At 45.5% G+C, this 27480-nt stretch overlaps 1 protein-coding gene and 1 long non-coding RNA gene across 2 annotated transcripts; both read left to right on the top strand.

Annotated features, from left to right (window-relative positions):
* Nucleotides 1-9870: 9870 nt before the first annotated feature.
* Nucleotides 9871-12994, top strand: LOC310796260. The gene is made up of 4 exons (XR_014553666.1): nucleotides 9871-9892; nucleotides 10301-10391; nucleotides 11970-12094; nucleotides 12880-12994. It is a non-coding gene; the product is annotated as an uncharacterized lncRNA (long non-coding RNA).
* A 2047-nt stretch (nucleotides 12995-15041) lies between these two features.
* On the top strand, nucleotides 15042-25851 carry LOC310796043 (mitochondrial ribosome-associated GTPase 1-like). Its single transcript, XM_083658199.1, has 11 exons — nucleotides 15042-15204; nucleotides 17216-17280; nucleotides 17520-17624; nucleotides 20915-21001; nucleotides 21107-21163; nucleotides 23098-23188; nucleotides 23668-23729; nucleotides 23831-23927; nucleotides 24063-24144; nucleotides 24235-24347; nucleotides 25548-25851. Exons 1-11 carry the CDS (start codon nucleotides 15102-15104, stop codon nucleotides 25643-25645), a joined length of 960 nt encoding a protein of 319 aa, XP_083514325.1. The 5' UTR covers nucleotides 15042-15101; the 3' UTR covers nucleotides 25646-25851.
* Nucleotides 25852-27480: the final 1629 nt, after the last annotated feature.

The following is a 27480-nucleotide window of genomic DNA, read 5'->3' on the forward strand; positions in this document are numbered from 1 at the left end:
TCATTGTAATACCAAATTCTATGGTGTGTGTGTGTGTGTGTGTGTGTGTGTGTGTGTGTGTGTGTGTGTGTGTGTGTGTGTGTGTGTGTGTGTGTGTGTGTGTGTGTGTGTGTGTGTGTGTGTGTGTGTGTGTAGTCTTGAATGAATACATGAATTATGCATATATATACATGTGTATATATATGTGTGTATACATATATACACACACAGTATATATACACAGTATAAAATACTGTTTAACCTTTTTATTCAGGGGAGTCTCAGAGCAATGCTCTTTTTCAGGAGTGTCTTGTTCACATTCACACACATTCATAACTGGAAGCTGACCAGTACAACCAGTCTGATCTGCTGGCCACTGATCAGCTCCACTGGAGCAGTTGGGGTTAATGGCCTTGCCCAAGGGCACCTCAGTGGTGGTAATGAGGGAGGGGCAAGCGCTGCCTTTTCACTTTCCCCACCCAGATTGATCCTGCCGGACTCGGGGTTTGAACCGACAACCTTCCCGTAACAAGCTTGCTTCTCTAACCTTTAGGCCACCACTGCATTGTGTAAGTTGAGAAATAGAGACAGACACTTATTTACAAGTTGAAGAGCTAAGTAACTCGTTTATTTCAACAGCACCAGCAAAACATGTTGCAGAGCAAAACATATATATCCTTTTTCATGAACATGAACATGACCATATGAATAAATAAAAACATACCATAAATCAAATGTTTTGCAAAAATCAGGAATGCAAAGTAATGGAGTAAAACACACACACTAGGGCAGACACAAAACAACTCAAATCTTAAGTGCCCTATTTTGTAAAACAAACAAAGTTTACTTTGCATCCACGAACAATAAATGATTAACATGTCACAGTGCAAAAACATGACTTTTGTTTCATGAAGGTGACGAAAATGAATAAACAAAACACATGACCATGAATAAAATGTATTGTAACAATAAGATCAGATGAAAATGAACTTGGACATATACAGTACACACACACTCACAATGAAATACTGTAAGTACAGTCTGCAATCTACAAACTGTTTAAGCATTGGAATGTGTGGCCTCCACAAAGGCTTGAAGTCTTAAGTTAGGAGGGAAAAGATAGAACAAGCTAACAAAATAGAACCTGGACATCTTGTTCTGTATACTGTATATACTATACAGAACAGAATACCAGCCAATAGTACCGGAACATCTTTTTCTGTATACTATACTATACTGTGTATACTATACAGAATACTAGCCTGTTATGTAATGTAACAGTCATGTTGTACATTGTGGCAGGAGCAGCATGACATAAGGACCTGTGACCATTTTGGTTTAAAACTGGACAATGAAATGAGGGAGACCAATTTGAGACAAGTCTGCAGGTCATCCAAGAGCAAGGAGCAAAATAAAATAACTCCCTTTTCCCAGCCTCAGTCCACACAGGTGACATTTTAAAATGTAACCAACTGTTGGATCTGAGGTTGTACGAGTTATTAACAGATACAAACTTAAGAGCATAAATACAAAGGCAGCCTGCCCAAAATGGCCTTATACATTAAAATATATCAATGCTGCATCCTGCACATAGCAAGGGAGGACCATCTGACCAGACTGTGATGTACAGTGTGCAATGATGAGTCCTGAAGCCTGAGTTAGACATACATCTCAAAGCAGCATGATAGAGTGGGTCAAGCTAGGCCAAGGAGGTGGGACATGCAAACCTGTAAATAGTATTACGATTTCTGTCCAGCCAGAAGCCTATGTATTTATACGTATCAACAAACTCAATGGAGACACCTTCAAGTGTATTGATTAGAAGCGAGGGGGCCACAGTGTTACTTTGTGCAAACAACAACATACTGTAGCCTTAGTTTAGCTTTGAGCTAAAGAGAGCATGCTGCAAACAGGTCCAATCAGATTGGAGGTTGGTAACCGCAGCCTCAAAAAGGAAGGAGCAGACGAATACAGGACCATGTCGTCCACGTACATATGATACACAGAATATGTCATAACATCACAAATTCCATTTACTGTATATATAATAAAAACAATAGATCTGAATCCAGAATGCATAAGATTGAGTATATTGTGGGAGTCTTTGTTTACGTTGGTCTGACACGCAGGACTCCAGAATCTTCACTACAGCAGAGAGATTAGAAATCTGCCTATTTAGTTCTGTAGAGTCGCCACACTTCAAAAGAGGCGTGACAAAGGTTTGTTGGACATGTCAGCTGTTGAAATATTGACCTCGCCTGTGATTGGCCGACTTGTATAACGGCTTGTAATTTGATTGGCTCTGACAGAGGTGGCCCGGTGCCTCAAGACCGACACCGGCACAGCAGTGGCGGTTAAGGTCTTGAGGCAGGGCGCTGAAGCCATGATGGAGGACTACAACGCAGAGGTAGTCAAGAGATTTCTCATCTTCTCTCCCCATGCTGCAGACCATTGGCACCTTGGATGGAGAGCTGTACCACCTGGTCATGTGCCATGAGTGTTTCATTGACAGAGGGCACCCCTGTCTCGTCAGCATGAGCCTGTATGATGTACTGGAAGAGAGAGAGTGGCAGCCCCTCACTCTCTTCCAGATCATAAATATGGATGAAGTGCCTTTGACGTTCGACCTGCCACTCACTCGGACTGTTAACAAGAAAGGTGAATCGTCGATCACGTTGAGAACCACTGGGCACGAGAGAACGAATTTCACTTGTGTTCTCGGCTGCACAGCACCACTCTCTCTCTTCCAGATCAGGCCCATCGTGGTGCAGCTCCTCCAGGCTCTGGCAGAGCTAAAGTCAATTGGGCTGATCCACGGAGACCTGAAACCAGATGCCCACTGCTGAGGCCTGGGTCTGACCTGGTAGCCGGCTGATGCTCAGTGCTGAGGTGTGGCAGATGGCTGGTGCTCAGTGCTGAGGCCTAGGAGCCTGGCCTGGTAGATGGGCTGGTCCTCAGTGCTGAGGCCTGGGAGCCTGGCCTGGTAGATGGGCTGGTCCTCAGTGCTGAGGCCTAGGAGCCTGGCCTGGTAGATGGGCTGGTCCTCAGTGCTGAGGCCTAGGAGCCTGGCCTGGTAGATGGGCTGGTCCTCAGTGCTGAGGCCTATGAGCCTGGCCTGGCAGATGGCTGGTGCTCAGTGCTGAGGCCTGGTAGATGGTTGGTGCTCAGAGCTGAGGCCTGGTAGATGGTTGGTGCTCAGAGCTGAGGCCTGGTAGATGGTTGGTGCTCAGAGCTGAGGCCTGGTAGATGGTTGGTGCTCAGAGCTGAGGCCTGGACCTGGCATATTGGCCTCAGCTGGGAAGAGGACTGCAGGTCTTCTCACTCGTCCCTCGATTGTTGATGGTAGCTTGGCACATGTAGACAGATGATTTTGCCTAAACACAAAGAAGGTATTAACAAAGGATTCAGACAAACAGCAAGAGAAACAACTTTCACTATCAAAGTAATGTAATCAAATAAATACTCATGAAATACAAGGAAATAACTATAACAAAACTGACACTTACTTCAAATAATGCACAAAAGCAGCCTCTTCTACTGTAGTCCAGGGTACATGAGCTTCACCTAATCACCGGTCCTTTATTGAGCGCAGGTGCGGCTGGCAGAGGCCCAATCAGAGCCTCAGGTGTTGCTGGTTAGGTGAGGTTGTCAGAGGAGGACTGAGCTGGTTAGGTGAGGTTGTCAGTCAGAGGAGGACTGAGCTGGTTAGGTGGGGTTGTCAGAGGAGGACTGGGCTGGTTAGGTGAGGTTATCAGAGGAGGACTGAGCTGGTTAGGTGAGGTTGTCAGTCAGAGGAGGACTGAGCTGGTTAGGTGAGGTTGTCAGAGGAGGACTGAGCTGGTTAGGTGAGGTTGTCAGTCAGAGGAGGACTGAGCTGGTTAGGTGAGGTTGTCAGAGGAGGGCTGAGCTGGTTAGGTGAGGTTGTCAGAGGAGGACTGAGCTGGTTAGGTGAGGTTGTCAGTCAGAGGAGGACTGAGCTGGTTAGGTGAGGTTGTCAGAGGAGGACTGAGCTGGTTAGGTGAGGTTGTCAGAGGAGGACTGAGCTGGTTAGGTGAGGTTGTCAGAGGAGGACTGAGCTGGTTAGGTGAGGTTGTCAGAGGAGGACTGAGCTGGTGGGGGGATTTTGTACAGCCGCCCCTCAAATATGGTATCACATTTGACAAAGAAACTAAAACCTAGGTCAGGGTTCGGGAAATCCAGAGTCACCTGCAGGGGGGAGGGGCCGAGGAATGAGCACCATGGGAGGTAGATGGAGGTGCAGGGGGCACCGGGACTGGAGGTGCAGGTGCACCGGGACTGGAGCTGTGGGGGCCACCAGGACTGGCAGTGCGAGGGGCACCTGGGGTGGAGGAGGTGCAGGGTGCACCTGGAGCTGAGGAGGTGCGGGCGGCACCTACAGTGGAGGAGGCGGTGCAGGGAGCACCTTGGGTGGAGGAGGTGCGGGCAGCACCTGGAGCTGAGGAGGTGCGGGCGCCACCTGCAGCGGAGGAGGTGGTGCAGGGAGCACCTGGGGTGGAGGAGGTGCAGGGTGCACCTGGAGCTGAGGAGGTGCGGGCGGCACCTACAGCAGAGGAGGCGGTGCAGGGAGCACCTGGGGTGGAGGAGGTGCAGGGTGCACCTGGAGCTGAGGGTGTGCGGGCGGCACCTACAGCGGAGGAGGTGGTTCAGGGAGCACCTGGGGTGGAGGAGGTGCAGGGTGCACCTGGAGCTGAGGAGGTGCGGGCGGCACCTACAGCGGAGGAGGCGGTGGTGCAGGGAGCACCTGGGGTGGAGGAGGTGCAGGGTCATCTGGAGCTGAGGAGGTGCGGGCAGCACCTGGAGCTGAGGAGGTGCAGGGTGCACCTGGAGCTGAGGAGGTGCAGGGTGCACCTGGAGCTGAGGAGGTGCGGGCGGCACCTGGAGCTGAGGAGGTGCGGGCGCCACCTGCAGCTGAGGAGGTGCGGGCAGCACCTGGAGCTGAGGAGGTGCAGCCTCAGCTCAGTCATCATCCTGGGGAAGGATGCACAGCAGGGCCCTCACCCTGGAGACAACTCTCCTCCACTTCTTAAAAGGTCTGAACCCTGCAAGAAAAGCAATTTGAAGTTTAGTCAAACGACTCGAGCACCCTTCTCAACATTAGGACATATAATTTGAAGCAGAAACAACACATCTGAACAGATCACATTTGGCCTTGAATCTTACTTTTTTTCTTGACCTCAGTGATGGGGTCAGCGGTCAATGCCTCCTCAGCTGCCTCAGTGGGAGAGGAAGGCCCGTCAGCTGGGACAGTGCTGGTGCCAGCTGGGACAGTGCTGGTGGTGTCAGCTGGGACAGTGCTGGTGTCAGCTGGGACAGTGCTGGTGTCAGCCAGGACAGTGACATCAGCGCTGTCATGTTCCCTGCAAGAAGTACGACAAGCAATCAAACAATCAATACATCAATCAATCAATACATCAATTGATCATCCCTATCATCCTTCACTCCATCCCTCAAACACCTGTCTAACCACTGTCTGTTAACAGTGTTAACATAACACACACACACTGACACACACACACTTACCAAGAGCTGGTGGCGTCCTCCATGGTGAAGAAGATGGACTGCAGAGCGTCGCTGGGCGTGGCTCTCAGCTTGGCGTCCACAGCCATCATCTGCTCCATTAAGGTGAGGAACGCCATGGCTTCCTCCTCCCCGGCTTCCGCTGCCTTTGGGTAGAGCTGCATTTACAAACACAGTCAATGACAGTTCAGTCACATTCACCTCACAGCTCATTTGAAAAGCAGCAAATGAACACTAGATATACAGTATTCATGTCTGTCTGTCTGTCTAACTGGTAGTCATAACAATTACAATACAAGACTTGTCAAGTGTCAAATGGATCGAAGGTTTAGTCTGTCTGTCTGTCCGTGAGTTTCTCAGTCTGTCTGTCAGTCTGTCCTTCCTTCCATTTTGCACTTACACATTAATTTAAACTATGAAAACCAAATCAATGCTGGTTTTGATATGCGGCTCACATAGCCTACAGAAATACTGGACGACTGGACACAGACACACACTTTTGTCAATGCTGAAGAAGGCTCACGCCGAAACGTTCATTGTCAATCTGCTTGAAGGTAAATAAAACAACCCAAAAGGATTTATTTTGAGTGCTGGTTTTTTGCCCCTCTCTTATTATTTTTTGCGCCGTGCACCGTAACTTTTTGAAACTTTTGAGAGTGCTCACCAGTCGTGACTTCCAGTCACTGACTATTTGGACAAGAAAATGGTGTTAAGAAAACAGGGAGCACTTACATCACGCAGGCCATGGACGATGCAAGTACGCCTCTCTGTGGACTCGATGCCAGTCAGGGAGGTGTACTCTGCTGGTGTCTAAAGAAACACAGAAAACATAGACCTGTGAGAGACTTCTTCACACACGTTTGAATAAAGAAACACAGAACATAAAGACCTGTGAGAGACTTCTTCACACACGTTTGAATAAAGAAACACAGAACATAAAGACCTGTGAGAGACTTCTTCACACACGTTTGAATAAAGAAACACAGAAAACATAGACTTATGAGAGACTTCTTCACACACGTTTGAATAAAGAAACACAGAAAATATAGACCTGTGAGAGACTTCTTCACACACGTTTGAATAAAGAAACACAGAAAATATAGACACGTTTGAACAATCTTCAAAGAATTCTGGAGGAAACAGCCAAAGCAGAGGATGTTACAATACCTTGAGCCTCCACACATCTCCGTCCTGTGTGAAGAACTCCTCTGTGTAGACACCAGCGTCCAACAGGTGCTTCTCAGGAAGCCCCTGCGTCTCTACGATGCAGCGGATCTGGAAAGAAAAATACAGCATCACATTAGCATAGATGCTACATCACATCTCCATATATGGCTCTGTGGTGCACAATCCAATATAGGTATACAGTATGTTACGGTTACTTACAGCATCGTACTCGTTGTCGGCGATGTAGAGGTGGTCGGCCAGGAACATGTAGGCCATGAGGCAGCCTACGCCCCACATGTCCACGGCCTCACTACCCTGTAAGCCCAGGAGAATCTCTGGTGCCCTGAAAGAGGAAGACAAGAGCCAAAGATAAGAAATGTTACAGAGAGACCAAGTAACATCTGACATGGTACTAATGCAGACACAACACAACACCACACTATATCAGCACTAAACAATGACACCCAACTGTGAATATAGTCAAATTCAAAATGTTTCCTATTAGCTAGAGGAATGATATACTATTCATTAACAGTAGTGCTATGAAACTCTCAATAGAACATTACCTGTAGAACAGAGAGGAGAAGATGTCTCCTGGGCTCACTGCAGAGACGGGGCTGGCCTGGCCAAAGTCAATGAGTTTAACTCTGGGCTGATCCACACCATTCACCAGCATGATGTTATCTGGTTTCAGGTCTCCGTGGATCAGCCCGATTGACTTCAGCCCTGCCAGAGCCTGGAGGAGCTGCACCACGATGGGCCTGATCTGGAAAAGAGTGAGGGGCTGCCACTCTCTCTCTTCCAGTACATCATACAGGCTCATGCTGAGCATTTCAAAGACGAGACAGGGGTGCCCTCTGTCGATGAAACACTCATGGCACATCACAAGGTGGTACAGCTCCCCATCCAAGCTGCCAATGGACTGCAGCATGGCCCGCTGGGGGAGAGAAGACAGCCAGGTTCATTGCAATGTTATTATAACGTAATACAGAAGTTAACTGAAATAAAAATGAAAACTAGACTTTAGAAGAAAAAACGAAAACTAACTGAAATGATTGTGTACTTACAAACCTATTAAAATATACAGAAAGTCTTTAGTTTTAGTCTTTGTCAAATTGGTCATCATAGTTTATTAGACTGCAATGTTGATACAGCACATACCAGTATGTAAGATGGCTCAGAGTGCAACGTTACATAACACAAGATAACCTAAGTGTAGCTTAGTTAGCTGTGGGTTTACATTAACGGCCGTTATGTTATGTCGTTATGGGGACGTTATGTCCCACTCCCCCAAATACAGAGACTCTGTATTTGGGGGAGTGGGAGACATTCCCCGATAGTGTTGATGACAGGACAGTTTAGAAGTGTTAGACAAAGTTGATTCTTCACAGGATGACGCCATGTTTAAGATGTTAGCAGTGTCTGACGCCAAAGTAACAGCTAACCTAACCACAGCTAACCTAACTTACGTTAAGCTAACAGCTGATGTATAAAAAAAAAACACACGATTATTCACAGGATAACTTGAAGGAAGTAGGCAGGCCCGCACACCAGAACTCAGTTTTTTTTACTAAATAAAGTAAAAAATAACTGAGTTCTGGTGTGCGGGCCTACCTCCTTCAAATGCTCTACTTTTAACGCAGCACCCGTCGACGATGTGCGTATAGCCAAACTCTCTCTTCACAGGATAACGCCATGTTTAAGATGTTAGCAGGGTCTGACGCCAAAGTAACGGCTAACTTACGTTAAGCTAACACGAGCTGATGTATAAAAAACACACACACGAGCTGATGTTAAACATTTTAACATTCATCATGAGAATTATCGTCGAAGTAGATGATAAAATTATCTCTTAACGAGGCCTACCTCTGCGTTGTAGTCCACCAAGGCCTCAGCGCCCTGCCTCAAGACCTTCACAGCCACTGCTGTGCCGGTGTCGGTCTTGAGGCACCGGGCCACCTTGCCGAAGCAACCCTCGCCCAGCAAATCCTGCACCACGTAGTCGCAGGTGCCTGACAGCACCGCGGGGATGCTCCATGGAGTGCTGGGGGGCCACTCCGCCTCTTCCTCAGGGTGAGGAGGGCGTGGGGTGTTGCAGGCGGAGGCGCCCCAGGGACTTTCCGCCCGGATGATGGCGGGCGGAGGGTCGGCTGGGTCGCTGCTCCAGTTGGAGGAGGCGCTCGCCTGGCTCCAACTGTCCTCTGCTGCTGGCAGGAGGTCAGGTCCGCTTGGGCTCCAGGCGGGGCCCCAAGGCTCGGCCTGGCTCCAGCTGCTCTCGAAAGGGTCGCTACCATCGACATAAATAAATAGGTCGCTACGGCTACTAACGGCTACGGTAAAGGTTTCCATGCTGCTCGGTGAAGAACTTGCTGCGGAATGACGACGACGTCAAGCAGTGTTTGTTACACCTTTCATAAGCCCCGCCCCTCTGTCAGAGCCACTCAAAGTACACAAGTCGGCCAATCACAGGCGGTCAATATTTCAAAAGGACATGTCCTGACTAACCTCGCGTCACCAGGCTCTTCTCGGCGAGAAAGAGCCTGGCTCCCGCCCACAATTGATTTTGTCACCCTACTGGTTCCCGCCTAGAGCCCGCCCTAGACCGGATGGCAGCGTTTCTAGCTCGTCAACTTTCACGTTAACTTGACAATTTGACCCAAGTATCAGAATCCTCTTTCACCGTTTTGACCGGTGTGTCAGGCGGTGGTGGCGGAGATGCCATATTGCATAAACGTTTTGTTTTATGTAACGCTAGCTTTGTTTTGATCAGACTCTAGTTTAGGTAACATCACCGCGTCAAGCTAACGGCAACAAAGACGTTGTTAGGCGCATTGCCATCCGGTGTTAATTCTGGGTCCGGGGTTTACGCCCCCATGACAAAAAGCGGGGTGGAAGGTGCCCAGACTATGTCCTGACATGTTCTTCATTGATTTGATGTTAATCTGTCTGAATTGAATTATTAACGTTAACACATATTTAAATCAACCGAAGTTTTGGCTATCTGCATTTTGTGTGTGTGTGTGTGTGTGTCTTTGACTATGATCAATAAACAAGCTCACTCGAGAGAAAAGTTGAACCCACCACAGAAGAAGAAAGTTGTAGTTTTAATTGTTTCTTCCTTGTTGATAAATCTAGCGCTGGCTGTGCAGGCAGAGATTATCCAGCGATTTACCACCGGCGAGAGAAACGTCACAATGTTGGCTGTCAGGTGAGAAGAAGTTAGCATGCTAATGCTATGCTAGTTAGCTAACGATAGTAGCCGCTGGTCTCGGCTAGTGTTTGACGGAGATGAAAAGAACTGAGCTGTGGGAGACGACATTGTTGGGCCATCTTCGGCTGTAAGGTTTAAAATATGACATTTTAAATAAAGCAGCCGCCGGTAACAGATTCCAAATCTGTGTGGCTGGCTTGACACGGTAAAAACGTTCAGGCAACTATAGTTGCAGGTTGCAAATTGCATGAAATATAATCGTCATGACTTGTGCAACTTGACATTTACACAAAGCAATGAAAAAATAATCAAGTCGCATGCAACACTTGTTTCACTAAAACAGCTATCTAGATTGGTAATGTTTCATCTGTCATATTGTTTTTCCTTTTCTCTCTCTTGCTACAGTAGATTACAACTGTACAGCGGCAGACACAGACTGGTGATGATGACTGAGCTGCAAAATAGGGCTAGCAAGGCCAGGCAGAAGAATCCTGATGTGAGTACAGAACATGCTCAGGACCCAGGTCCACTAACAATGCATGAGGTGAACAGCCAAGCACCTAGAGTCTAGGTGCTTGGCTGTTCACCTCATCTGTCTAGGTCCTAGACCTAGACAGACAGATCAGACTAACCACGATGAGCCTGCCAGATAGCCTTCTAGAGTAAGGAAGAAACCAGGTCATCTAAGTGAATATGTATCTGGTGAAGAGAGTGAGGATCAGGTATCAACAAACACATTACTGTTACAGATTGATGTGTAACCTTCACTAGACATTCAGAGAAGCTGTAACCTCAACTAACTTGAAGGAATGGGTTGAAAGAAAATCACACATTTACTCTAACCAACTTGCCTGAGTGAGAAAGCAGTGGGGGGTAGATGGGTGTATAGGATGCAATGCAATACTGTACCTTTATTGATCCCACAAGTGGGAAATTCACTTGTTACAGCAGCTCACACACAGAAAATGTACAAAACAAAAAAATGCTGACCGCAAGTTGCACAGCATTGATTGAAGAATTGCACAGTATAGTGTATTGCACAAAAAATAAATAAATAGTAAATGGACTGCATTTATATAGCGCTTTACAATGTGGCTACATTCACCCATACATGCACACACCAAAGGCGGCAAGCTGCCACGCAATTTGGGGTTCAGTGTCTTGCCCAAGGACACCTCGACATGCGGACTGGAGGAGCCGGGGATCGAACCACCGACCTTCTGATTAGTGGATGACCCGCTCTACCTCCTCCTGAGCCACAGCCGCCCCCAATAAATATAAATGTGATATGATAAGTATGATCTGACCTGAGTTATGTAGTGCAAAGTGCAAAGTAGCTAGCAGCATAATAATAATAATAGTTACTAATAAAAGGCACGTCTGATAAAGAATTGTGTTACAGAAAATTGTGATGATGAGAAACTGATGTCTAACTGGCAGCTGACGTAACTGAAAGACGTAGCACAACTGGTTACTGTGAGCCTCAACGAAAACGCTCCATGGAAAACCAAAAAGCAACCCATGCCATGTCTGTCTCCTCCATACTGATATATTTTGCTGATACCAATTTGCCATCTTACATGATAAAATGATGATAAATCATGATAAAAACAGAGGCCCTGAGAGAGTGCAAACCTCCACCAACATCTGTTGTTACACCCACACACATTTGAAGTGAAACTGATTTCTTTCTATCTCTGTTAGTTTCATAGTTATATAGAGAGAGAGAGACAGAGAGGGGAGAGAGAGAGAAAATATACTTGTCTAACTAATGGCAGAAATTCCAGATCCAGATCATCACCCAAATCTGATCATCTGACTTGTCTTTGGACTTGGCATTTCTACGATTTTTAATAGTTGAATATATGATGTCACACGCTGCTCTCCAGAGACACCTGGCTGGAAGAAACTGAGACTGTCAGACTGGGAGAGGAGCCGTACAAAATGAGAGACATCCTTCACCCTTCTCTCACTAAGTGTCCCTCTCTTGTTTTTTTTTGGTGGTGGAAATTTGGTGGTTTTATATCCTTTTGTAACTCTCTCTCTCTCTCTACTCTCTCTCTCTGCCTGTCAGAGGGTGAGGGGTTTCCCCAATCGTTTCCGTAAGGGCTGGATGAGCAGAAGGAAGAGAACGACCTGCCTCTGTTTGGAGAGTGGCAGACTGAAGATGATCAGCCGCCTCTGGCTGTGGACAGGAAGGTAGGAGTCTGGGTGGGGAGTGTGTGCTTAAGCTACTAGTGTAACACAGTACTTTCTAGGTTATATGGTTCTTTACCTGCCTTCCACAGGAGACTAAGGAACCTTTTATTTGTGCAATTGTCATGTGTTACTTTTTGTGATTTTCTTGCATGTTCGCTGTATATGTTTTTTTTGCCTCTACAACAGGAGGATGTAACAGAGGAGGAGTCCAACGATGGGAGCCAGCCTCCCATATATATATATATATATATATATATATATATATATATATATATATACCGGTATATATATATATATGTATATATATATATGTGTGTGTGCACATCCCCCCCACACACACACCTAATGTCAGAGAACATCAAGGCTCTCCTGTAGTGTCATTAACACATTATTATGCCTGCTCTTATCAGAATGGTGCACTGGCAGACATAATGACCAGCTGTTTCTAGAGGTACAGTGGGTTGTCACTTTTATCCCTTTGGATAAAAGTGGTCCATGGTTCGATCCCCGCCTCCTCCAGTCCACATGTTGAAGTGTCCTCGGGCAAGATACTGAAGCCCAAATTGCTCCCATGACTCTGCCAGCACCCTGCATGGTAGCTTGTCACCATCGATGTATGAATGTCTATGTGAATGGGTGAATGTACCTACTGATTGTAAAGCGCTTTGGATAAAAGCACTATAAAAGGCTGGCCATTTACCATAAATACAATGCTCTTCAAAATGTACACATTCACTGGAAACCACACATCCTCCTTAGTTAATTCTGTCTGTGTGTGTGAGCAGGTAGGCTATCATGCCCAACGTGGAGACCAAGGTTCCTCCTGGTGCAGATCTTTGGGGAGAAGAAGCCACCCTATGAGGAAGTACAGTATTTTAATAAAATGTTCTGTTTCTGTCCTAAATGACTTTAAGGTGATGTCATCCTCCTTGGACGCTGCTTCATTACAGAGAGCATTTGACAGGAAGTCTCAAAGGCCACAGTATTGATCATTTCAGGAAGGGTGTAAGAGCAAAAGTGGGGAGTTATGACATGTAGCATACAGCCATGGTATTTTAATCAAATGTACCTGTCATAGGAAAATAGGCAGGAGGAAAAGTAGACAGCTGCCTTTGTTAAATGAGGCATTGAGGTTTAATATGAATGAAGGCTGCAAAATTAAGTTCCCTAAAAGCCCCTGAGGGACTCCTGTGAAAATCTGTACAGATCATGATAAAGATTTGATAAGAGTTTGAAATGTAGGCTACAGTAAATAGCTAGTGATAAGGTGGGATTGTGGATTTTCCATATATTCTTATTCTTTCTTGATGTCCACTTACATGAAGCTGAAAGTGAGTGAAATGTTCAGCTATAAACAGACGATAACTTGATGTCTTTTCAAGTCAACTGGGCATCTCATCTCGGGGCTTCTGGGCAGGGTGAGAATTTCATCATTTTAGGGGCATCAGCATCACAATGTTTTTTTAGGGCACAAGGCCACATGCCAGGCCACATGCCAGCAGGGCACAAAGACAAAGATCTATTGACATCATGAAGAGGGATTTTTCTGAAATGTGTGTTCAAATGAGCTAATGACACATGCTTTGCATAGAGCAGCTACATTACACTGATACCACTGATGCTTTTAAAGCAACTGACAGTAGCAGGCAGCTAGCAGGGCACTGCCAAGGTGGCCTTAGGGATCTCAGGGCATCACAGCCAGAGGGAGGAGCAACGCAGGCCATGGCCTGATGGCCTCCGTGTAATTCCCACCCTGCTTCTGGGGATTTTTTTTAATATAGGTTTGAAAGTTGGTCACCATTCACAGCAAATTGTTTAGGACGGAGCTTTTCAAAGTGGGAGGCTGGCCTCCCCAGGGGGGCTCCAAAAACAGTTTCAGGGAAGGCTCAGTGAATGGAAGTGAAAACATAATTACGTTAGTTAACAAAAGGAGATCACATAATAGCCTAAATGTGTGCGATTTGTATAAAGAGATAGTTCAGAGATACAGTTAGTTTTGTGGAATTTTACAGTTATTCCCACATCCCCCGAGTCAGAAACTATAAATGCCTTCAGACCAACCTTTTGTATGTATTTAGTATGTCAAACAGCAATATCAGGCTATCTTGGCTCAATTGTTGATTGTCTATGCCGGATAAAATAACAATCGTGATCCAATATATAGGCATCGAGGAATTTGTCCAAAGCTTTGTATGTGGCAGTCTGTATGTATGTCCAAGACAAATTTCCCTCGGGACAAATACAAATAATCTTGAATATATATATTGTATTGTATATATATATATGACCTATATATATATATATATATATATATATATATATATATATATATATATATATATATATATATATATATATATATATATATATATATATAATTATTATATCTGACCACGAGACTGAGGAATAGAGAGGAAATTCGGGCCAGTCTCGGGTTCAGGCAGAGAATCTAGCCTCTAAATTGAACACACTTGCCATGGTCTGTAACATGGTCTGTCGATCTCTGGGTTCCCAGATTGCTGGGTGCATAACACCAACATCTAATAAAGTGAAGTTAAGCAGTGAGATGAATTGTGCAAATGGATTTAAATTAAGTTTCTTAATTGATGAAATACCACAATAATTGTTTTATAAATATTGTAATGTAAATTGAACTTACAGCTCATATAGGCTATTATAGGCTATAAAATCAATCAAGAATGAGACTGAAAGCTTGAGGATTTTGGTTCCTCACAATTCAGGCTTTCACTTTTATTTTTATCTTATTTGACTACAGTACAATGCCATGCTATTTTCAATGAATAGTGTAACAGTTTATAGAACACTATCATGCAGCTGTAACGGTAACTGCACACAAAGGGTAGGAACCAAGTTCTTTGACGCCAGATTCGGGTCGGCATGTAAACATTGTAACACAACAACATGGCTGGCTTGTGCAGAAGATGAGGAGCATTGCCAGATCAACCTCAAGTTTAATCCGCTCTAGTTTTTATAATAAACTATAACAATGAAGCTGTACCACGCACTCTGCAATGTCGGGAGGTTTCGACCAGTTTTCGACTTTGCTGAACGCGAAGTTGCCCACTGGTTCCCCGGACACATGGCTAAAGGTGAGGAGCTCATGTTTCACGTTAAAGGTCGCCTTGTTTCAATGTTGATGGAATACGTTTTCATTTCAGTCTTATCCACAGAATGCTGGCCAGCGAGACTACACAATATGTGAAACTGACTAGTGCCTGTATGCTACCTGGATATGATAGCTTTAACTGTATTAGGCTAATGGAGACGAAGTTGTGTCAAATTCCCAACAACGTCACGTCAGTCATTACCTTATCAGTTCATTTTTGAACTGTTATTTAACTAACGGAGTTACCAGTTAAAATGACAATCCCCAAATGGGCTAGATAAATGGATAAATTGGACATTAGCTATCATTCAAAGTTACACTCCACCCCCCAACACACACACACACAATAAGACCATTTGACAGCATTAATAATACATGTACCAAAGTGTACTTCCTGTTGCAGTGTGTGCTAATAGTATTAGCCTAATACAATACCATTAGCTGAGTGGAAATAAACAAGGGTCCAAACTGTTCCCTAGCAACAGAATTCCAGTGAAACCAAATAATCAGATGGATAGATAGATACATTTTTATTTCTGTGTCATGCACCATATTCATGTGCCCAACCCGTCTGGGCTTACAAGACGCAAATCATTCAAGTTCAATAATACAAACAAATGAACAAACAAGCTACAAAAAGCTCAAACATAAACAAGACAAGACAGAGTTGTATATTCAGATGAACAACTTGTCCATTCTGAGTTTCCAAGCACTCCCAATAAACCTGGCCAAACTGAAGACTTCATCTCTGAATAGCCATTCCAACTTAGCATCATCTCCTGACCAAAATAGTTCAGGTTTCTTATTTTGCATTAACTGAAATAGAGACAATCTTGGTTCCTCATATAGCGTACAATGAAACAAAAAATGAAATTCATCTTCCACAACACCCAATTCACATACAGTACAATGTCTCTCCTCCTCAGCAATATAATTGAACCTGCCAACCTCAATAGCCAAAGGGAGGGTACCCGTTCTCAACTGGGCACATAAAGATCTTCTGGATCTATCCAGGGGTAAAGTAACATAGGGTTCTGGAGTAAACACATTTTTAATCTGAACATATGTTCTGAGTTTTGGTTTGAGCCAGATGTCATTAGCCCATTTTTCTTTATAGTCAAGAAATAGCCTATGTTTAATATAGCGAACACTACAACATAAACTGTTTCTGAAAATAAATTGCTGGTCAGCTTCCCTGAACACAGCATTCATATCATTACACCATGGATAGTTATGTGCTTTATCCCAGTGAAACACTTGTTTTGCTACTCTACTCTCTGGCATATTAGATAGACGGTTCCACAATCTCAACATTTCACCTTTTTGTTTGATCAAACAAGGCTCCCAACCCATATCCCCTTGAAAAGCCAACACAGGTGCAAATGTATGTACGCCCAGAAAACATCGGATTGCACGGTTTTGGATGGCATTCACCTTGGAAAATTCCTTATTTCCCCAAACTCCAGCTGCATAAAACAAAACTGGTGGTGACACACATGCATCATAACGGGGCGGCTGTAGGTCAGGAGGTAGAGCGGGTCGTCCACTAATCGCTTTGGATAAAAGAGGTCGGTGGTTCAATTCCCGGCTCCTCCAGTCTGCATGTCGAAGTGTCCCTGGGCAAGACACTGAACCCCAAATTGCTCCCGTTGGTGTGCCAGCACCCTGCGTGGTAACCTGCCGCCATCGGTGTATGAATGGGTGAATGTAACTACTGACTGTAAAGCGCTTTGGATAAAAGCGCTATATAAATGCAGACCATTTACCATAAAGCTTTGAAAATGTAGCATAACCAAGATTTTTACAAGTTTTCACTTTACTTATTACTGAACCCTGAAATTGATATTTGCCACTTTGAGACCTTGCTGAGCTTATATTTTTGATTATTGATTTATTCATGTTGTTCATACAAAGAGAAAGACAATGACGAAAACCAAACCAAGCTGTAACTTTGCATACATACTGTATACGTAATATATCATCACTGTTTGCAGGACTGAAGCAGATGAGAGCCGGCCTGAAGGATGTGGACTGCATCATAGAAATTCATGATGCCAGAATATCCTTTTTCAATGCTGTAGGGTTAAGCAGGAGAAATGCCTAATTTCTTTCTATTACGGATTTACGCTAATCCAGTTTAGCATGTTGGGCAAATAAACACAGCAGTTCAGCACAATATCAGATCTGCAGAAGCTATCAAGTCAAACAATGAGCACAGCTGCACAGAGTGAAAGGGAGCTGGGGCCAATGGGGAGTGTGCAGGAAACTTAATTTTTCATTTTTCTTAAACATGAGCACATCCCCTTCTCTGGGAGGAACCCTCTGTTTCAGGAGAGTCTAGATGTCAGACCGCACCTGCTCATTCTCAACAAAATGGACCTGGCTGATCTGTCAAACAAGCAGGTACTGTACGGCTTCAACAAGTAGTCTCTAGCAAGTCAGTTTTGTTGTAGCGTAAGGAGTTTGCACACAGTTTTTATGCCTCCGCCGGCGAAGCCAGGCCGAAGGCATTATGGATCCGGGTTGTCCGTCCGTCCGTACGTACGTACGGCCGGCCGTCCGTACGGATGTTTGTTAACGCCATATCTGAGGAACGCCTTGACGGAATTTCATCAGATTCGCCTTAAACATTCACTTAGGCTCAAGGATGATCTGATTAGATTTTGGTGGTCAAAGGTCAAAGGTCAAGGTCACTATGACCTCTCGAACGCCATTTTCAAGCTTGTTAACGCGATATCTGAGGAACGCCTGGACGGAATTTCATCAGATTCGCCTTAAACATTCACTTAGGCTCAAGGATGATCTGATTAGATTTTGGTGGTCAAAGGTCAAAGGTCAAGGTCACTGTGACCTCTCGAACGCCATTTTCAAGCTTGTTAACGCGATATCTGAGGAACGCCTGGACGGAATTTCATCTGATTCGCCTTAAACATTCACTTAGGCTCAAGGATGATCTGATTAGATTTTGGTGGTCAAAGGTCAAGGTCACTGTGACCTCTCGAACGCCATTTTCAAGCTTGTTAACGCGATATCTGAGGAACGCCTGGACGGAATTTCATCAGATTCGCCTTAAACATTCACTTAGGCTCAAGGATGATCTGATTACATTTTGGTGGTCAAAGGTCAAAGGTCAAGGTCACTGTGACCTCTCGAACGCCATTTTCAAGCTTGTTAACGCGATATCTGAGGAACGCCTGGACGGAATTTCATCAGATTCGCCTTAAACATTCACTTAAGCTCAAGGATGATCTGATTAGATTTTGGTGGTCAAAGGTCAAAGGTCAAGGTCACTGTGACCTCTTGAACGCCATTTTCAAGCTTGTTAACGCGATATCTGAGGAACGCCTGGACGGAATTTCATCAGATTCGCCTTAAACATTTACTTAGGCTCAAGGATGATCTGATTTGATTTTGGTGGTCAAAGGTCAAAGGTCAAGGTCACTGTGACCTCTCGAACGCCATTTTCAAGCTTGTTAACGCCATATCTGAGGAACGCCTGGATGGAATTTCATCAGATTCGCCTTAAACATTCACTTAGGCTCAAGGATGATCTGATTAGATTTTGGTGGTCAAAGGTCAAGGTCACTGTGACCTCTCGAACGCCATTTTCAAGCTTGTTAACGCGATATCTGAGGAATGCCTGGGCGGAATTTCATCAGATTCACCTTAAACATTCACTTAGGCTCAAGGATGATCTGTTTAGATTTTGGTGGTCAAAGGTCAAAGGTCAAGGTCACTGTGACCTCTCAAACGCCATTTTCAAGCTTGTTAACGCGATATCTGAGGAACGCCTGGACGGAATTTCATCAGATTCGCCTTAAACATTCACTTAGGCTCAAGGATGAACTGATTCCATTTTGGTTATCAAAGGTCAAAGGTCAAGGTCACAGTGACCTAACAAATGCCATTTTCAAGCTCGGTAACGCCATATCTCAGTAACACATTGACTAAATTTCTTCACATTTGGCTCAAATATCCAATTCTGCACAGAAACGCCTTGATGCAATTTCTTCCTATTTGGCTCCAACATCCACTTGGACTCAAGAATGAACTAATGGCGGAGGCATAAGTCCGCGTTGCGGTCGTTCTAGTTTTTCATATGCGTTTTTTTAATCGGTCATCCAAAAAAAAAAAATCATCATGCACAGAAACCTTGCACACCGAGTCCGATGCGTTATTATGTTCGTCGTTCAATTCGCAATACGAGACAAATATTCGTCCTCTCCTGTATCCACATTACAACATGACTGACAGGCAGCAGCGGCTGATCCGCACCAGCGGTGATGTGGACTGGAGAAGACAGATGGCAGCAGGTCGGGGAAGCGTATCATACTGGACACTGCAGCACCGCTCCCCATGGAGAGGGAGCAGAGAGGGGCCAGTGAGGTGGAGCCCTCCGGGGAGAGGGAGCAGAGAGGGGCCAGTGAGGTGGAGCTCCATGTAGAGAGGGGCCAGTGAGGTGGAGCTCCATGTGGAGAGGGAGCAGAGAGGGGCCAGTGAGGTGGAGCTCTCCGGGGAGAGGGAGCAGAGAGGGGCCAGTGAGGTGGAGCTCCATGTAGAGAGGGGCCAGTGAGGTGGAGCTCCATGTGGAGAGGGAGCAGAGGGGCCAGTGAGGTGGAGCTCTCCGGGGAGAGGGAGCAGAGAGGGGCCAGTGAGGTGGAGCTCTCCGGGGAGAGGGAGCAGAGAGGGGCCAGTGAGGTGGAGCTCTCCGGGGAGAGGGAGCAGAGAGGGGCCAGTGAGGTGGAGCTCTCCGGGGAGAGGGAGCAGAGAGGGGCCAGTGAGGTGGAGCTCTCCGGGGAGAGGGAGCAGAGAAGGGCCAGTGAGGTGGAGCTCCCCGGGGAGAGGGAGCAGAGAGGGCCAGTGAGGTGGAGCTCTCCGGGGAGAGGGAGCAGAGAGGGCCAGTGAGGTGGAGCTCTCCAGGGAGAGGGAGCAGAGAGGGCCAGTGAGGTGGAGCTCCCCGGGGAGAGGGAGCAGAGAGGGCCAGTGAGGTGGAGCTCTCCAGGGAGAGGGAGCAGAGAGGGCCAGTGAGGTGGAGCTCCATGTGGAGAGGGAGCAGAGAGGGGCCAGTGAGGTGGAGCTCCATGTGGAGAGGGAGCAGAGAGGGGCCAGTGAGGTGGAGCTCCATGTGGAGAGGGAGCAGAGAAGGGCCAGTGAGGTGGAGCTCCATGTGGAGAGGGAGCAGAGAGGGGCCAGTGAGGTGGAGCTCCCCGGGGAGAGGGAGCAGAGAAGGGCCAGTGAGGTGGAGCTCCCTGGGGAGAGGGGCCAGTGAGGTGGAGCTCCCTGGGGAGAGGGAGCAGAGAGGGGCCAGTGAGGTGGAGCGAGCCGCTACCTCTCCGCTCAGACTGGAGTCCCGCTCGGCCACTCCTCTGTCTCTGTCCCCCAAACACAGACACACAGACGGGTCAAACAGCTCGCAAAAGGCTTTTGACTGATACGAAAAAACACAGAAAATCTAACCTGTTCCAAAAACTTTAATGACAGACGAAGGGTTTGGAGTCAGTGTGTAAAGGCGAGTGACACAACATGAGGTCGTATTTATTTTTTAAATGTGCGACAATTTCGGACGAAGAATACGGACTCTGTGTTGAAAAGCCTTTACTCTGCTACTTACTGCATACTGTAGTGACCTGTTAGTAGCAAATATGACAGCGTTTTGTAATTACTGACAACAATATCTCACAATTTCCCTGCAGAGAATCCTGAAGCAACTGGGAAAAAATGGGGCAAGAAACGTTCTCTTCACAGACTGCCTCAAGCAGAGAGACGACAACGTCAAACAGGTGAGGGACTAAGCATTTGAGATTTCTCAGAAATGAGTCCTCAGATGAGATTAAATACAACTATGAACTTTAACGTGCAAATTCTGCCTGTTGTCTCTGTTGTAGTTGGTGCCCATGGTGAAACAGCTGATTGAGAGCAAACCACGCTTTAATAGAGATGAGGTGAGCTGCGTGATAATTTTATCATTTATCATTTGTGCCTTACATGTATCTACATGTATCTACTGTACATGCATCTACATGTATCTACATGTATTATCTACATCAGTGATACTCAACTTGCGGCCCGCAGGCCACTTTTTTTTTTTTTACAGTGCACCTAAACGCAACATGCAAGATACCCGCTGAATAAAGGTGCTCTTATACTCGAGCAAAGCTCCGTGGGGGTGGGGCCCCGCGAGTCTCCGTGAGTCACCGTGCAGACCTCGCGCTGGGGCTGATGCCATTATACTCAGAAAGTGATCAGCATGTATTGTACAATGGTGAGAACAGCCCGTGAAAAGTCGCAATGAAACGCTGTGCAGTACTGAGTGCGCTTTCACTCTCAAATGACCGCACATCAGCACATGAAGGACTCACCAAACTTGTTTTTACTGAAAGCCGTTTTTACTTATCAGCCCTGATAGCCTACTACTCTGTGCTGCTTTTAATCTCTCTCAATAATGCTCTCAACACAACACATTTACTTGGTGAAATGACTAAAAACGAACAGTTGCAAATCTAAGTTTATAGCCTACCACATGGGTCAAGAAATGTGGCGAAAACACAGCTCAGTGTTCAGGGTTCAGTGGCTCGAAAGAAGCCATGTTTGGAGAGAAGCTCGTGCTGTTAGAAAAAAATCAGGCACAACGCGAGCGGCCGCTGGAGCTAGCGAATAACCACGCCAAACAAATTTACGTGATTTGACGCGCCCGCCCCTCGCTCCACCCCCGCGCCCTTCACGGCAGGGTGAGCATAATTCAGCCTTAAGTGTCCAAATGTCATGTCATTCTGGCCAATGCTCCACTTCTGTTATAGCATTTCAGTCTGGAATATGGATTATCTTTCAATAATCTATGATTTAGCTGCTAAATTGTCAAATACCGCCGTCTGCTCACTACCCAGGCACTTACTGTATGTATGTACTTAACCTAACTAACTTAACCTAACTAACTATCCGGTGTGCACAACATTGTCAGACTAAACTCCGGCTGACACCCCAAAAACCTACAATCCGCTACAGAAAAATGTATATTGTTTGTTTATTAACTGGCCCCTGGCCTTCTATCATTTCACGAAAGTGGCCCCCAGGCAAAGCAAGTTGAGTATCCCTGATCTACATGTATGTACATGTATTATCTACATGTATGTACATGTAATATCTACATGTATCTACATGTATCTAGTGGCATAGAAGGGTAGAAGGAATGTTCCAGCTGGGTTATGAGACAGTTATGCTGTTGTGCATGAAAGGGTCTTATCGGCTACACAGGTGTTGGTTTGTCGTGGACGTGGACCAACCAACACTTGCCAAGTCTCAGCTCTTGTGAGAACATTTGGTTCAAGGCGTCCTCCTCCCCCACATAGCAGAGAGGTGTGTGAGTCTGGACAGACGTGGATGTAGACCTCCTCCCCCACATAGCAGAGAGGTGTGTGAGTCTGGACAGACGTGGATGTAGACCTCCTCCCCCACATAGCAGAGAGGTGTGTGAGTCTGGACAGACGTGGATGTAGACCTCCTCCCCCACATAGCAGAGAGGTGTGTGAGTCTGGACAGACGTGGATGTAGAAGACTGCACTGTGACTTGACTTGTTGGCGGAGGCATTCAACCGCACGGTGGTTGTTCTACTTCACTCATCATGGTTCCCGACTAACTTGAACAGTTAACTGGAGCCTGAACTCTTTGCTCTTTGCAACGTCCACTAGTGCAAAACCAATCAAGCCTGTTCAGAAGGTGTTGACTCAATGAAGGTGAAGAAGACTTATGGAATCATTAATTTTCACTTTGACGTTTCTGATACATTTCTGTCATTCTGTAGAAATGTGTTTTCAGTTTGGTTACAGATTTAGAGGATAATTGAGGGTAAATTATGTTATGTATTAATGTAACTTTCAGAATACAAATTATTGCGTGATGGTGATCGGTGTGCCAAACGTGGGGAAGTCGTCTCTTATCAACTCATTAAGAAGAACAAATTTGAAAAAAGGTATGCAAAATGGTTGCGTATTGATTGATTTCATATTAGGGATGCACGATATATCGGCAATCATATCGGTATCGGCCGATGTTAGTCATTTTTAAACATATCGGCATCGGTCCGATGTTGCAATGTTAATATCGGTTATCGGTATCAGCCAAATTCTTCACATTGAGATGAAATAATGCAGTAAATCTATGATTTATGGGCTTTTACAAATGTTTTTGAAATAAAGAAATGCATAACTTTTTCAAATTCAGTGTTTACATGTGTTTTTCAGTATGTACAACATTTTTTATCATAGAAATGTGTTTTTATACAGATCATATCGACATCGGTAAATATCGGTTATCGGCCATAACAGCAATGTTAATATCGGTTATCGGCATCGGCCAAAATTTTCATATCGGTGCATCCCTATTTCATATGATACATGTGGATTATTCATTCCCTCTCTAATCAGTAAATGGTTCATAAACTGATTTCAGGCCGTGCTTCTAGGGTGGGGGGAGAGCCAGGTATAACCAAAGCAGTCCTGACCAAAATTCTGGTGGGTGTACAATTCATTTTTGGCTCTGTGTGTTTGTGTGTTTATGGGGGTGTTGTTTATGTGCATACGCACTTTCTGATGTTTGTGATGCTTGTCCTCAGGTGTGTGAAAGACCCATCATCCACCTGTTGGATACACCAGGTGTCCTGCCTCCTAAGATCAGGAGCATTGAAACTGGCATGAAGCTAGCTTTATGTGGTGAGCAGAAATGCATCATTTGAATGTATTGTTTAAAGGGAAAGAGAGTCCTTCAGGAACTTTTTCTTTTTAATAATGCACTCAGAAGAGAACAAGAAATCTTGTACAAAGTTGGCCGTCTCTGTCTCTTCCTAGGAACTATACTGGACCATTTAGTGGGGGAAGACATCATCGCTGACTACTTGCTCTATTCTCTGAACAGGCTGGAGAAGTTCAGGTGTGACTTCTCTCCCCTACATTATGGTTGACTGGGCTTTTATAGGATCTCTGCATTCATTTTGCTCTGTGTGTTGTTGTGCCTTTGCAGTTACGTTGAGAAGTATGAGTTGGAGGAGCCTAGTGATGACATCCAGCATGTCCTCAAACGCATCGCTGTCAAACTAGGAAAGACTCAACGGGTCAAAGCCATAACTGGAGTGGGTAAGAAAGCCCTACTCCGACAGATAATCACAATAATATCAGATTATAATGATCAGATAATCAGATAATCGTGCTACATACAACCTAAGTAGCTGGATATCCATCAGTCTAATTGATTTAAAGAGCCCTGCCTAGAGCCATTTACATGAAATAACTCCAGACTGGAGGCTCTTCAAACAAAAATAACACCATTCTAAAATGATAGGGAGCAAATCGGACAATTTTTGCAATATTACCATAGAATAGCCAGTTGAAGCAGTGCATGTTGCATGTTGAACTGGGTGATACTCTCATGCTGTTTGTAGCTCATCACAAGACTGTCGTTGCCTCTGAAGCACGCTGTTTACATTAGGTTAGGCTTAGGGTTAGCCCCCGTTCACACTATACACCGAAGCAACGCTCAACCTACGCTGAACCCACAAGTTTTCATTTAGGCGTCCTTGTTAACAGGCGAGGCCGTTCACACCACCCGCGCGCGTGTCACGCTGAAGCCACGCTGAAGCCAAGCTGAAGCCTTGCTCAAGCGATCGTTCAGGATTTTCCCAGCCTGACGCGTGAAGCTTGAAGCTTGAAGCTGCCAGGCATGAAGTCAATGGGAGTTGTGGGCGGGTTCAAGGCGCGCCGAGGAGGCGCTGAGAGGAAAAGAGAAGGCTTCTTGTGTGAATGGTGAGGCGTCAGTTCAGCTAGTGCCTGCCTCAAGCTTCACCTCTGCTACGTTCGGCTAAGCCCCTGAAGCATGTTGTTTACCTTCACAAGATGAGTGTAAAACAACATACAGTATTACGCACTTGGACTTCAGCTTTGCAATGAGATCAGTGGATCACTCAGAGGCCATTTACACCTGGCGTTAACATGCGTTTTCTGCCATCAGATTGCAATCAGATTGTGCTTGACCACATTAACCTGATTCCATTTACACCTAGCGTTAACATGCGTTTTCTGCTTTGATTGAGATTGAGAGGACACATTGCATTTACACTTGTGTTCAATGTGTACACACAATGCATACCTGACCACCTCCGGAGGTGGTTTGGCCGATCAGATTGCAATCCTTCTTCAATGCGTTTTGGGGGTGTTTACACCCGGCATTTCAAGTGATAAAACACAATCTGATTGCAATCTGATCACAGAAAACGCATGTTAGCGCCAAGTGTAAATGGCCTCTCAGATCACTGGATCACTGGTCCTTTTCTCCCTCAGGCAACATCACCATCACGGTCCCAAACTACACAGCGGCAGCTTACGACTTCATAAGAGCCTTCAGGAAAGGAGAGCTGGGACAAGTTCTGCTGGACTGAACTCTCAGACTAAGATGACCCAAAGACCATTCGGATATTTTGACCATTTTCCCCTAAACCTGGAAGCACTTACAGGTACGATCCAAACACCGTCTGCTACAAACATGGAGGGGAATGTAGTCTGACTCTGTCCCACTTTGTGTGGCAGTCTTTTGTGGTCATGGCTGACTTATTAAATAGGCACCAGAACGCTGTATCCTTTGTAAATAAACGTCTTCAATTTGAGTCAGGTACTGTGAGACGTCTTCATTGTCTCAGTCTAACTCTTAGTATGGATGAAGCACATGACTGACACTGTGTAAACAAGGGATATTTATTAGCATAAAGACATTGATAACAAAATCTTGTTTTCACAAGTGTTGTAGCATATAATACTAGAGTCCACAGATATATAGTAAACAGTCTGTTGCTCCTGAGCATCTACTGCAGCTGATCTGTATGGTGGACTGACTCAGAGACCCTTAACAGCTGATCTGTATGGTGGACTGACTCAGAGACCCTTAACAGCTGATCTGTATCGTGGACTGACTCAGAGACCCTGCAGATGATCTGTATGGTGGACTGACTCAGAGACCCTTAACAGCTGATCTGTATGGTGGACTGACTCAGAGACCCTTAACAGCTGATCTGTATGGTGGACTGACTCAGAGACCCTTAACAGCTGATCTGTATGGTGGACTGACTCAGAGACCCTTAAGAGCTCTCACAAACGCGAAGGACAACGAGAGCAGCAGTTAGTTTTCTCAAATCCAGCCCCGCCCCGCCCCGCGCCACTGCCTTAGCGTCAAATTAAAATGAATTCGATCATTTCCTGGTCTTAGAAAAGTTTTTGGAATTGCACAAATCTACACATTTTATGACATAGTCGATCTAATGTCATTTGATATATATTCTTGATTACCACATATTTCACTTTCTAAATCCAACTGTGGAAGAAATAAAGTGATGTGTAGTTTGTATTGTAACGCTGGAGAAATGCATTCTACTGTTCAGACACATTTGGGGGCTGGATCGTCAGCTGCACTTATGCATTTGGATCAAATGTAGTGTATATGTAAACAGTGACATGACAGACTCACGGGCTTTTCCATTTAGACACAAGCCTTCAAGTTCCCAACTACACTACTACTGTACAAGTGATCATAATTCACATCAATAGTGAGCAGTGACGCTGGCCATACACTTTGCATTTGTATGTGCACATTATGAAAATAAAGCTTTGTATAATAACATTTGATTGTACAGTTAAGATTGGCAGCCAGAGCTTTGCCTGTTCGTATACAGTATACTGCTTTCTGAGGCAACTTGGGCCATGTTCAGACTAGGAGGCCAAATCCGATTTATTTGTGAACTTTAGTGACCTATTCATGATTCTATCCAGATTGGTTTTATGAGTCTGGACACTCCAAGTCTGATTTGTGTCACTTGTCCCAAACCACATAATGGAGGTAGTTTCCAATCTGCTTTCGGCTGATCTGACTTCAGTGTGGACGCGCTGATCACCCAAATCAGATTTGAGAGTGTCTTTTGCAGGGGGCGGGGACTTGAAGAGCAGAGAGCAGACATGCAAACACTGCCAGAAACATTGTATATTTTGGTTCATTGTATCTGGACACACAGAGGCCATTTACACCTGGCGTTAACATGTGTTTTCTGCCATCAGATTGCAATCTGATGGCAGAAATGGGTGTCCTCTCAATCCGCATACATTTGCTGTATCCAGATTGAGAGGATACACATTGCATTTACACTTGTGTTCAATGTGTACACAATGCATCCCTGACCACCTCCGGATGTGGTTTGGCCGATCAGATTGCAATCCTCCTTCAATGCGT

This window comes from Poromitra crassiceps, assembly GCF_964638095.1.
Source record: "Poromitra crassiceps genome assembly, chromosome: 22".
Classification (NCBI taxonomy): domain Eukaryota; kingdom Metazoa; phylum Chordata; class Actinopteri; order Beryciformes; family Melamphaidae; genus Poromitra; species Poromitra crassiceps.